We start from the raw sequence: 12,626 nt of genomic DNA, 5'->3' as shown, positions 1-12,626 counted from the left end.
TTGGGTCGTCATACAACGTCTATCACCGCGAAAACTGTAATAAAACTTGAGCCTGCTGACTTTACAATACTTGAACACGATTTCCCCCCAAAAAAAACGATGTTTTTAATAATTTCGTGTGGTATCCTTCTATTTATGATGTCCCAAATAACAATTGATAGTGGATTTAAGTCGATGTCAAGGGAATTCTTATGTAAAACAATAGGACCTACTTATAAACCACATACTAACCAGATTTTCCCCCTACAGGTGACGAAGCGAACTACCAGCCCTTCGCGTGGTGGGTGTCCGGCGCCGGGCAGCGCATGGACTCCTGGGGTGGGGCACCCCCCGGCTCACGGATGTGTCAGTGCGGCGTGCTAGGGTCTTGTGTGGACCCAGCTAAATGGTGCAACTGTGACGCCGATTATAACCCGAATAGGCAGAGGCATAATGGTGAGCTTAGCTTGTAGTTATTGTGGTGAATTCAACGTGTAAAGGATAGTTTAGCTTGTATTTGTTGCGTCAAGTATTGTCGATGATGGATATAACTAATAAGAAAAGGTGTGAAACTTAGTTTAACTTGTGTTAATATGGCTCGATGATGTGCCAGTGCGGAGTGCTAAGGTCGTGTGTGGACCCCGCTAAGTGGTGCAACTGTGATGCGGATTATAACTCTAATAGGCAGCGGCATAATGGTGAGTTTACCTTGGCAATGTGGAGTTACTTAACACGGATTATAATCCAAATAGACAGCGGTGTAAAGCTTAGTTTAAAAAAAAAACACGCACTCACGCCTTGTACAAATGTACTGCCTTGCGGGGTAGGCAGAGGTGCATTGCTGCACCCACTTTTTGCCAGAGTGTTGTGTTAGTCCCAATGTAATAGGGGGCGGGCCTATTGCCATATTACGGGCACATCCAAGACCCGAGAATAAATATCTGTGTTTAAACAAATATCTGCCCCAGCCGGGAATCCAACCCGGGACCATCGGCTCAGTAGTCAGGGTCACTAACCCCTACGCCATTCGGCCGTCAGCTTAGCTTAGTTTAACTTGTGTCAATATGGCTCGATGATGTGTCCGTGCGGCATGCTGGGGTCCTGTGTGGTCCCAGCCAAGTGGTGCAACTGAGACGCGGATTATAATCCGAACAGGCAGCATAATGGTGAATTTGGCTTGTAACTATTGTGTTGTGATACTTGTGATATATATACTAACAATTGCAACTGTTTGTGTATCTACTATGACAATGTTCTGTATTAGAATCATGTACACATAGTGCCCATCGTAGTGAACCGTCTTCCTTTTGATACAACCCACGCTAAAGCAACTTTTGACAAAGTGGTTTGTAAAATATTTGTAGACTCAAACAGGACCAAATTTCTATTTTCTAATTTCTACAATTTCATATACCATCTTTTTGATCTCCACTTTTTTCTTCAGAATTCCTGACGGACGGCGGCGAGATTACAGAGAAAGAGTATCTTCCAGTGAAACAGCTTCGCTTCGGTGACACTGGTAGCCATCTTGATGAGAAAGAGGGAAGATACTCGCTGGGACCGCTGTTGTGTGAGGGAGACGGTAAGTTGAATAAGCTTTTGATGTATACCAAATCGTTTTGTTGCGTCATTCCTTTTTTACTTTGTAAAGTTCTCAGGTTGATAACACAAAACCAGAACCATATAACTTCATGTTCTCATGGCTTTTATTGCTGGGCCTACATAGTCATTAATGCTTTTGCTCTAAGAACGATGGCACACGAAATATTTTTTTCATAATATTATTGTCATCAGTTTCATTTCTAGCCTTACTGATATATTCATAACACCTGTAGCCGATTAGTTTATGACAACCGCCCCTGCTGGTAACGTTTTAAATTAATAAAACACAAACAGATCCGGTTTAAACATCCTTCGTATAACTACCACTATTTACAAACCTCCCTCACCCTACAGATCTATTCAGCAACGCAGTGACATTCCGCATATCGGACGCGATCATCTCGCTCCCCGCGTTCGACCTCGGCCACAGTGGCGACATCTACTTCGAGTTCAAGACCACCCGGGAGAACGCCGTGCTGTTGCACGCTTTGGTGAGTGATGACGATTGGTGTGATTAGTCAGAATACGTTCATATCGCACAAATATGGAAGTACTCGCATTCAAATCGATTCCGATACGACGTCTCCCTCCCACTTGCAGTTATTTTAAAAGATTGAGCGTGCGTGTTGCAAAAGGAAGCCAATAACAGGTCGATATGTTGTTAAAACAGATATGACTTTACTAGAACCTCAATTATCTATTGGCCGTAGAACACTGGGGTTGTCGTACTGGCAGATATATAAGTTTCTCTTTTCCATATTCTCTTTCATTAATTTGTGTCTTACCGAAGTTTACCAAAGAATACTGAATGATTGTATCGTTTATAACAACATCCCACTCTCCGCAGGGCCCGCAAGACTACATAAAGCTGTCCATCATCGGCGGAGACCAGCTCCAGTTCCAGTTCCAAGTGGGGGACACGCCGCTCGGGGTGTCCGTGGAGACCAGCGGCCGCTTGGCCGACAACCAGTGGCACTCCGTGTCTATAGAGAGGAACAGGTATGAACCACTGGCACTCCGTGTCTATAGAGAGGAACAGGTATGAACCAGTGGCATTCCGTGTCTATCATAGAGACGATTAGGTAGCCTGTTAACTCTCCTTTATAATAATGTTTTCCTGTCGCAATTTCGGAATAAAAGTAGCCAATATGGGTAATCTAACTAAATTTCATGAAAATTGCTTTAGCTGTTTACCCGCGAAAGAGTAACAAAATACCCATGCTATTCATGGGCCACTTTCAAGAAGCTCTGCTCTATATTTTTCATCCAACCTCACTAAGCCATATCCCAAATTCTTATCTTATGTTTCAAACATCACCACTAACACATAAACTTTCCCCACAGAAAAGAAGCCCGAGTCGTCGTCGACGGCGCCCTAAAGAACGAAATCCGGACAGGGCGCTCGGCGGCGCGGGCGCTGCGGCTGTCGTCCAACCTGGTGCTGGGCGCCGCCGCCGACAGGAAGGACGGCTTCGTGGGCTGCGTGCGCGCGCTGCTGCTCAACGGACGCCCCGTCAGCCTCAGCCAGTATGCAGGTAACTATAGTGAATGGGCCAAAAAGTGTCGCGAATGGAATAAGAAGAATCCAAGATGATTAAATGCTGTCGACTAGATAGGCAACATACTCAAGAAGAGCCTAATAAGTATGCGCCTCACGAATATTATCGACTTAAGTCGATAGGGATTCGGTAGATTCGGTAGGTCACTGGTTGCGTTTTACTTGTTTCTAACGTTACCGACAGGGGCGCTGATCAAATTGCTATCGAATAACGCTATCGACTTGAGACGACAATATTCGTGATTCGCAACCGACGAGCGTGTATTAAGACACTTATGAATGTGGAGTTAGCGTACAAAGGGCTCGTTGAAGAAGGAGCTGGGCGGGGGCGAGCGGCTGTCGTCCAACCTGGTGATGGGCGGGCGGCTGTCGTCCAACCTGGTGCTGGGCGCCGCCGCCGACAGGAAGGACAGCCTCAGCCAGTATGCCGGTAGGGATTCGAACCTGGGAGGTTACTCTAGGCTGACAAAAATGAAGGAATGAGAGCTGTCGTGCAATCGGCACGTTTAATACAGCGAGGTGGAGTCGTGGCTCGCGCCGTGACGCTCCGAAACTTCGTTTTAGTCATACAGGGGACACATACAAATGGAGTCTCTCCCCTGGGACCTTGAATCGATCGAAGCGATAAGTTGTTCTGTAATGCGTCATCGCTGCAATGTTGATATTTAACGCAACGCTGAATCTCGAAAACTTTGCCAGACATATACTTAAAATTTACTCCAGTTGACAGATATCAAAAACTACTTCTAACATACTGTCCTTATCTAAGGAAGCGCAAAATTTGTCAGTAATATTCATAAATCTTTTCACAGTTTACTTGCAAACACATACATAATATACGTACATACTAGTAGGGCGTGCAAAACCGGAAGGTTTTCAAAACCGGTTTTGAATTTTCGGTTTTCAGTCTCAAAACCGGTTAACCGGTTTTTCACCGGTTTTGATATTACTTATATATTTTTTGTCATACAGTACTAATTAAACAAGAAACCCATATTCTTAGATAGAGATATCCACAAAACATACGAATAAAACATTTTTTTATGATATACTTACCTGTTTTTAATCAACCATATGACAAATTAATAATTTAGTGAACAGGAAAAAAAGTTAAATAAGAATTATCATAGTACTTACTGTTATCACATCTACAAAAAGTGTGTGGCACCTTAATGGTGTTTTTATATCGTTCTGTTATCATCAATAATTGTATATTTTAAACATACAGGCAGATTTTGAAAAAAAAACATTTATTGTCTGATTCTTACGACCACTCTATAGTAGCAGTAAGATGATGAATGTTTTTTTGATGTATTACAGATTTATTCATATCAACGCAACGAAAGAAAGCCTTACTCATTGATGGACACGACTGCATTTGATTTGACGTCCTCAACACTTCATGAAAAAAGTTCATAACGTCGAATGCAGTCCCCGCACTTGGCCTAATTATATTTTCGGAGGAGGGTAAGCGGAAACCTGGCGGACAACTCCTCCGATATAAAGATGTTCAGAAGCGGCACATGAAAAGATGCAACATTGAGCCCTCTCGTTGGGAAGATTTGGCGGCACAACGGCCTGAATGGCGCAGGGTGGTGGCAAGGCGAGTACGCGAATTCGAGCTGCAGCGTAAAGCTGAGTTAGACGCGAAACGCGACCAGCTAAAAGCTCGTCCACCTGCCGCCATCAACTATAATTATGTCGGCGGCGTACTCACATGCCCACACTGTGCAAGGGGGTTCGCCGCAAAGATCGGCTATATAAGCCATCTTAGGGCGCACGCGCGCCAACAGAACTAGGGGTCGAAGTGGTCGCCATGGCCGAAATCGGTCGGACCAATCACCAATCAATTATATTTTCAACAACGGTCAATGCAGTCCTGTTTTACCTAGAGTTTGTATGAAGACCACCTTGTTGTGCTTTATTGGGCAAGATTTCAACGTTATAATTATGTGCACCCAGAGTACCTTTTTTCACACAGCAATAAGTTTTCATACAGCAAAAAGTGTGAACTCACACGCACACATCGGTCACTGACGTCGTGTTTGCTTTACTGCGCCTAGGCAGAGTGCCGGCATGTGCACCAGAAAATCGTCACTCAATTTCCATACAATATTTTAGTGCTTTTTTATGAGTTTCACCATTAATCTAGTGTCCATCAGTGTGCCAACCGATATACAAATTCTTTTATTTTTAGAGTTTATGGGTTCAACTTCTAATGTATGTAAAAAAGTATATAAAAATACGATCAAAACCGGTGAAAACCCGGTTTTCGGTTTCCGGTTTTGAACTCTCAAAACCGGTTATGAAAAACCGTGAAATATTGTCCGGTTAACCGGTTTTAGGAAAAACCGGTTAACCGGTTTTGCACGCCCTACATACTAGAAAATACTAGACACAATAATTGCTGGATACTCTGGACAGTGAATGCTTTTAAACTGAATATATTCTAGTGTGTAAATTGTATTAACCAACCGACCCATCCTACATTCCCCGAAGGTCAATATAGCATATCATCAACCCCCACTGATTAATTCACATATCCATTCTCCCCCCAGGTCAATACGGCATCTCGCTCGGCTGCCACGGGCGCTGCGCGTCGTCGCCGTGCCTCAACAACGGCACGTGCCTCGAGGGCTACGACTCGTACTCGTGCGACTGCCGCTGGACCGCCTTCAAGGGACCCATCTGTGCTGATGGTGAGTACTGATGTTGTTGAATTGGCGTCCACCAACCCGTACAAGGCCAGCGTGGTGGATTATACCTAAAACCCTTCCTGGATTGGGAGTAGACCCGTGCCCCAGCAGTGGGGACGTTATGGATAGTGATGATGTTGAAGTGGATTGTGGTGTTTTTAGCTAATATTAATCACGTCTTAGCGTATCCAAATCGAGCTTTAGGGCAGTCAGATATCAGTCTTCAGTTTCTGACTGCTCGCTGCTGTGGATATGTATTGTACAGTTAATAAGTGCCTACGTCACACGGGGAGGATCCTTTCGTATACACTCAACAGTACATAAGCACACCATGAGGGGCTAATACGATACAGTGTATGAAAAAATGCAATATATGTCAAACTCATTAAACCATCCCGTTAGTAGGTACTAACATGCATAAACAAATACACATTTATCTTATAAGATCCCTGGCTTTACGTCGATGTATCTAAGCCATCGGCATCGACGGTGTGGCAACCGGCTTTATTTTCTTTTCAACTTTATAACGTTGTTCTAACCAACCTTTCCTCTCCCTACAGAGATCGGCGTGAACATGCGTCCCAACTCTATAGTAAAATACGACTTCCTGGGCTCATGGCGGTCTACCATCAACGAGAAGATCCGCGTCGGCTTCACCACCACCAACCCCAAGGGCTTCCTGCTGGGCTTCTACTCCAATATATCTGGAGAGTATCTGACTCTGCAAGTCTCGAACTCGGGTAAGTGGTTAAATATAATCTGGTTAGACAGTCAGCGGAACAAAGATGGTGACGTGACGGTGACGTGACGGTGTCGTATGTATTAAAACGGCTGGATAATGCAGTGTTTAGAGATGACAGCTGTGCCAAGATTTGCGGCTTCTTTCCCCGCCCGGTCCGATATTCCTTTACAGATAGATATTTATTCGCGGATCTCGGATACATAATCCACCAGTGTATAGTAAAATACGACTTCCTGGGCTCGTGGCGGTCCACGATCAACGAGAAGATCCGCGTCGGCTTCACCACCACCAACCCCAAGGGCTTCCTGCTGGGCTTCTACTCCAATATATATGGAGAGTACCTCACGCTGCAGGTCTCCAACTCCGGTAAGTTGTTCAATAAAGACTACGTGGTTAAATTGAGGTTAAAGGCGGAGCAGGATGGCGTCGCGATGTCTGTGTTCCGCCGGATTTTTTTATACAAGCAATTCCGCAATGCTAGACGCGACGTGACACGTTGTGTGACGTATGTGTTAAAACACCCGGCGCCACGCTGACGTCGCGTCACCGTCCTTTCTCCGTTTCGCTATATGTCATCTATGTGGTAGACCCTTTTCAGGTTTTGCTTGCGGGCCACTCGATTGATGCAGTGACAGTGATAGAGAGATCAGATATTCTTTGCATATTTATTTCACATTTCACAACAACTATTTTTTTTCTGGGTAAAAAACTTTCAGACGGACTGATAACCTTTATCCAGAAATTTACAGACAGTTAATACACACCCACAATAAACTTTCCCTGACTTACAATCCTCACGTTACACTTCCAACATTAAGCTCACGTCACAACATTTTCTCCCAGGCCACCTTCGAGTAGTATTCGACTTCGGCTTCGAACGGCAGGAGATCATCTTCCCGGGGAAGCACTTCGGTTTAGGACAGTACCACGACGTGCGCCTGTCAAGGAAGAACAGTGGCGCCACTATGGTGTTGCAGGTTAGTGGGTGAAGGTTTAGTTTAGATTGACAGGCTCTTGTAGGTTTACTAAAAATTCACAAACAATAAATCTTTCGGTAAGACAGACAGATCTCAGTTTCCTTAAAATCAAAGGGTGGGCTAATAGAATTTAAATTTCGTAAAATAACCTGTAAGATGGAGAAATCATTTTTTTACAATGGACAGCCATAACTTATTTTTATCACTTTCCTTTCGTCATTGACTGAGGTCAATTTTTATGTGCTCTTGGGCGTAAGCCAATTGCGATTTCTTGATACCTATTTTACCTTCACATATTTTAAATAAAATATCTAAATCATTCCCGCACCCCACAGGTGGACAACATCGAGACCCAAGAGTACAACTTCAACATCAAAGAGTCAGCCGACGCTCAATTCAACAACATCCAGTACATGTACGTGGGGCGCAACGAGTCCATGCACGAGGGCTTCGTGGGCTGCGTGTCGCGCGTCGAGTTCGACGACATCTACCCGCTGAAGCTGCTGTTCCAGCAGGACCCGCCGCCTAATGTCAGGAGTCTCGGAGGTGAGCGGAGATAGGGGAGATAACAGTTCGACGACATCTACCCGCTCAAGTAGGTGGAGGTGGGGGGAGATAGATGATAACTACAGACTACCATGGCGGATGATTAGCGCTGCGTGGCTTTTAGTCAATGACAGGACGAGTTTGTTCAAAAAGTGGTACACGATCCCTCATTTTAATTGATCCCTCGAAATTCAAAAGTTGCTGCAATGTATTTTATATCAACAATGGCACTATACGCCCGGTTTTCGTAGGTCTTGTTGTCGTATAAAATACTTACGAGCGACTTGCTGTTGCGGCCAGGCACGCTGCGGCTTTAATGCCATTATTATTCATTCATAATCTCACCATAACTCTTCATATTCCTCAGGTGTCCTAAACGAGGACTTCTGCGGAGTGGAGCCAGTGACGCACCCGCCCGAGCCCATCGAGACGCGGCCGCCGCCCGACGCCAACGATCTGGGGCCAGACTTCCACAAGACTGACGAGGCCATACTGGGAAGTGAGTAAATGTAGCATTGGTTTTTTGGTGTTAAAAATTACGCTCTATACACAAATCAGTGGACTAAACATTGTTCTAAACCAGAACTGTATTTATACTTATAGCGTTTTATGAGGAGGAGGACTAAAAGTTTAGTAGTAGAAAGCACAGGACTTTCTTTTTACGTAACAAACGTCAAAAGTGGACCCTAGTCTTCAATGTAATGTAATAGGTTCTTGTGTAGTTTATAGTAAATATACATTATTGTTATCACCTAACAACTGATCATGTATAATTATGACTTTATGTTGCACTATAACTGAGAATAAGTGTCACTGTGTGTGAGATGTCCCCACATATTACATATTATATTACTGTATGCTAATGTCATGTGTTTGTTGCAGCGGTGCTGGCGTTCATATTCCTGCTGCTGATCGTGGTGGCCATCGTGTTGGTTCGCGCGCTTTCGCGGCACAAGGGAGAGTACCTCACCCAGGTATGTTTATATATTTTATGTACTTTATGTAGGTATTGCTGTTCTAGCTATTACTCGCGAGTTTCGCTCTGGATACTCGTAAAAGTTTCACTCGTGGTCGACCATAAGTTCATAAAAATACTTATAGGTATTCTGGAGGATTTTTATAACCCCATCTTCAAATTCAGTAGGACTGAAACAATGCTGGGATGGGATTAGTTAAATATATTGATATATTTTCCGAATAGAATACCAACGTTACAATGCGCACGACAGTAGAGACGCAAATGTGGCGACGTGTGACAGGTGTAACGGAAAAAAAATCTTCATTTCCATTTATGAAACACGCTTATGTTTATTAGCAACATAAATTGACACGGCACAAAAACGACCCTTTCCGAATGTGCAGTATTTGTTATACATTCACCTCTGTAAAATTCTAATGCAAGTTTTACTATCCGTTCGCAGGAGGAGCGCGGCGCGGACGGCGCCCCCGACCCGGACACGGCCGCACTCGCCGCCGCCACCGGCCCGCGCGTCACCAAGCGACGCGAGTTCTTCATATAGGCACACCCTGTATCTTACATACACGTGGCAAGCACATACACATCCTGTATCTTGTTTACATTCATCATAGCAGTAGTGACAGGCAACTTATCTGATGCTTCCGAAGTCGAGCAAAACAGTGGCATGACTGTAACGTCATTTTCTTCACCGACACTAAGCTGCGTCGCTCACCTGTCAAACATCTGTCAGATTCATACAAGGAACGTCACATTTGACAAGCGAGCTGGTGAGCGAGCTAATGTTGGGTGGGGTTTACCCCACAGTCCATTTTCGGTCACTTCTAACTTCATGGCGGTATAAAGAAAAACAGGACGTCAAAATTTAGGCGATCTGGAACATTGTACAACTACATTCTTGGTCCGGTGACAGCTGAGCTATACATTTTGGCTTCTGTTTAGCCATTTGACGCGGTCAGATAAGTTGGCTTCACTGTAACCTTCTGTTTGGGAATAGTTGTCGTAGCAATTTATGACACTTCAAATAGCGGGTAAAGACATCCCGATTCTTTAAATATATATCACCACACCTATATGCTAATTCAGAACATACCACAGGCCAAAATCGACAGATTGCCATAAAATAAAGATGAAGTTAAAAGGCGTTTAACTCATTAGACTTAGGTACCACGTTTTTCCACTGCCTAATAAACAAAAAGATGGCGAGTGTCCATCGTACTATTCAGTGGACATACGCCGGAGGAAAGAATCTATCGCACATTTACAAAATTATAATATTAGGTATATAACTATTTAATTGATATTAGTCGAGAAATAGTACAAAACGCATCATCCATATCACATCTATCACTGTCAAACTCTCAAATGTTTCAAACGTATAATAAAATACGTTGCTTCATAATGTCAACCATTTTGAAGTAATTGTTATATTGTAAACCATTACCTAAATTCAATCTCTCCATAGCTTTTCTTCTTCTAACCTATTTCTCCCATAAAGTGCCATTTGGCTACTGCTTTCTCTTTCTTTCTCATGGATATTGTATGAAACGTATATGCGATAGCTATATTTTTACACACCGATTATGCCATAAACCAAAATGCCTTCTTGTAAAGTTTATTCGACATCGTATGTATCTCGTTTTATATTTTTATACAGATCTGATAAGTTTAAAGTTGCTGTTTTACTATATCTATACTATACTGTATGGTATATCTAAAAGAGCATTTTTAAAATACAAGCAAACTGCTTTACTATACAACTGACGTAATTTTGTTAGTGATTGTATATTAGTTATAAGTAATTACTTAGTTATGTTTCTTGAAGTTACGAATAAAAACGAAATATTAATAAAATTAAAGTTAGTCAGATTATAAAACGTCTGAAGAGTGAATGTAGTAGGCCTGTCGAGAACTGTGCCTTTCAGAGTTAAGTGAAACTTAGATTAAGGGATTGATATTTGTACAGGGTGCTGTTTTATCATTGGTCCAGCAAAAGTCTTATTCACCATATAAAAAATGAGAAATGACTTTATATTGTTAAAACACGGAGGATAGTATCTGTTAAATTACCTATTTGAAATAAAATAATATTTACAAAGATAAAAAAAATTGCCAGCTAGGCGCTACTGTTACAACAGCACTCTGCATTCGTAACTTCATGTAGACTAGTATTTTGGGTTTATTAAGTTCTCTCTGAATTTTCTATTATTTAAGAATCTACTTAAAACGCGACATTATAAATTAGACTGCTAATATTAGTGCGTAGATTTGTATTTTATGCAAAACAGTATTTTATTTTTCCGTCCAAAATATTTTTTTTAACTTATAATGATGTAATCATTTATATTTTTATTTGCGACATTATGTGGGATTAATTTTGTATTAAAAAAATTATAGTTTTGTATTTTATGTTGTGACTAAACAGTTTTTTATTCGATCGTGAGATTATGTGCCTTAATCTCTTCCAGACAAATTAAGAGGCACCGAAGTAGTAACCGCATACATTGAGACTCATTGTGTAGATGTAGAGTTTTATTTTAGTACTTTAAAATCACGAATAAATTTTTCACAAGATACATTATGGAACTGTTTTAATTTTATTCTGTATTCTCCTTTCTATGTATAAGTCTGGGGTAAATAAACTTGATCCCACCATAGAATAACAAGTACTAGTACTACTGTACTTGTCATTCTATTGCCCCACTCACAGTATGAATGCACTCGCTCTCGAAGCCGAAAACTTTTGTCACGTCTTCGCAAGTGTGTCTTCTTGTGCTAGGCCTTCAGGTTCAGCAACAATAAGTGCAATGAAATGAAAGTACCTACGGATCTGTATTACGCCTTTGTAGCTGACTTTGCGACGTTCTGCACAAATGAACCCGCTTACGTAACCTAAGGTTTTCATTTGCGGTGTTTTCAAAGCTGGGGGGCAATTCCGGTGATACCTGCCCGACATATTTTATATTTTTTCATTGTAAATCATAATAAATCAGCAATATTTACCCATACAAAGCCATTTTGAGTTATATGCAGAATATCTGCTTTGGTCAATATTCCTTAGATATCACGACTGTTCAGCTACGGTATCTATCTCCTTTTCTACACATAGCCATAGACTAACAGTAAGTATATTACATAGCAATCAAGACCGAGTTTAATTTCCTATTGCTCAAAGCAACTTAGGTATTTGCTCCAAACTAACAAAAAACTCGAACAGAACATAACTTCGGTACCAAATCACCAGAATCGGCCCCTCTTTCACGAATCGATGTCCCGCGATGCATGTCAAGCGTCACTCTGGTGAAAGTGAGCGTGTGGAGGAGCGCATTAGCTGCACCTGCCTCACTCTCGACGGAAACGCTGACTGACGGCCGCTAGGGCTGCCACTGCGGGGTAGATGGCTGGATTACACAATGCAGGGCCGTATTCTTAAAAACCCATAAGTTTACGAAGTCGAAAACATCATAATAACAACATCATCATCATAACTTTTTTTGTTGTTTTCATCTTAATGATTAACATTAAGATGAAAACAACATAAAAAGTTATC

At 42.3% G+C, this 12,626-nt stretch overlaps 1 protein-coding gene across 1 annotated transcript in view; it reads left to right on the top strand.

The window, feature by feature from the left end:
• The window catches only part of LOC105388903 (neurexin-4), a 32,272-nt gene extending 20,615 nt beyond the window's left edge, over window positions 1-11,657 (top strand). Inside the window, exons 15-26 of the mRNA XM_048623196.1 lie at window positions 250-435; window positions 1,424-1,561; window positions 1,936-2,072; window positions 2,429-2,580; window positions 2,926-3,116; window positions 5,698-5,838; window positions 6,396-6,575; window positions 7,421-7,554; window positions 7,890-8,100; window positions 8,468-8,599; window positions 8,983-9,074; window positions 9,522-11,657. Coding sequence (XP_048479153.1) covers window positions 250-435; window positions 1,424-1,561; window positions 1,936-2,072; window positions 2,429-2,580; window positions 2,926-3,116; window positions 5,698-5,838; window positions 6,396-6,575; window positions 7,421-7,554; window positions 7,890-8,100; window positions 8,468-8,599; window positions 8,983-9,074; window positions 9,522-9,620 — 1,793 coding nt within the window. The 3' untranslated portion in view covers window positions 9,621-11,657. The remainder of the gene's footprint in view (window positions 1-249; window positions 436-1,423; window positions 1,562-1,935; window positions 2,073-2,428; window positions 2,581-2,925; window positions 3,117-5,697; window positions 5,839-6,395; window positions 6,576-7,420; window positions 7,555-7,889; window positions 8,101-8,467; window positions 8,600-8,982; window positions 9,075-9,521) is intronic.
• Window positions 11,658-12,626: the final 969 nt, after the last annotated feature.

Source organism: Plutella xylostella, chromosome 9 (assembly GCF_932276165.1).
Source record: "Plutella xylostella chromosome 9, ilPluXylo3.1, whole genome shotgun sequence".
NCBI classification, from domain to species: domain Eukaryota; kingdom Metazoa; phylum Arthropoda; class Insecta; order Lepidoptera; family Plutellidae; genus Plutella; species Plutella xylostella.
The sequence above is the reverse complement of the archived record's forward strand: the minus strand, read 5'-3'. Positions and strand labels throughout refer to the sequence as shown.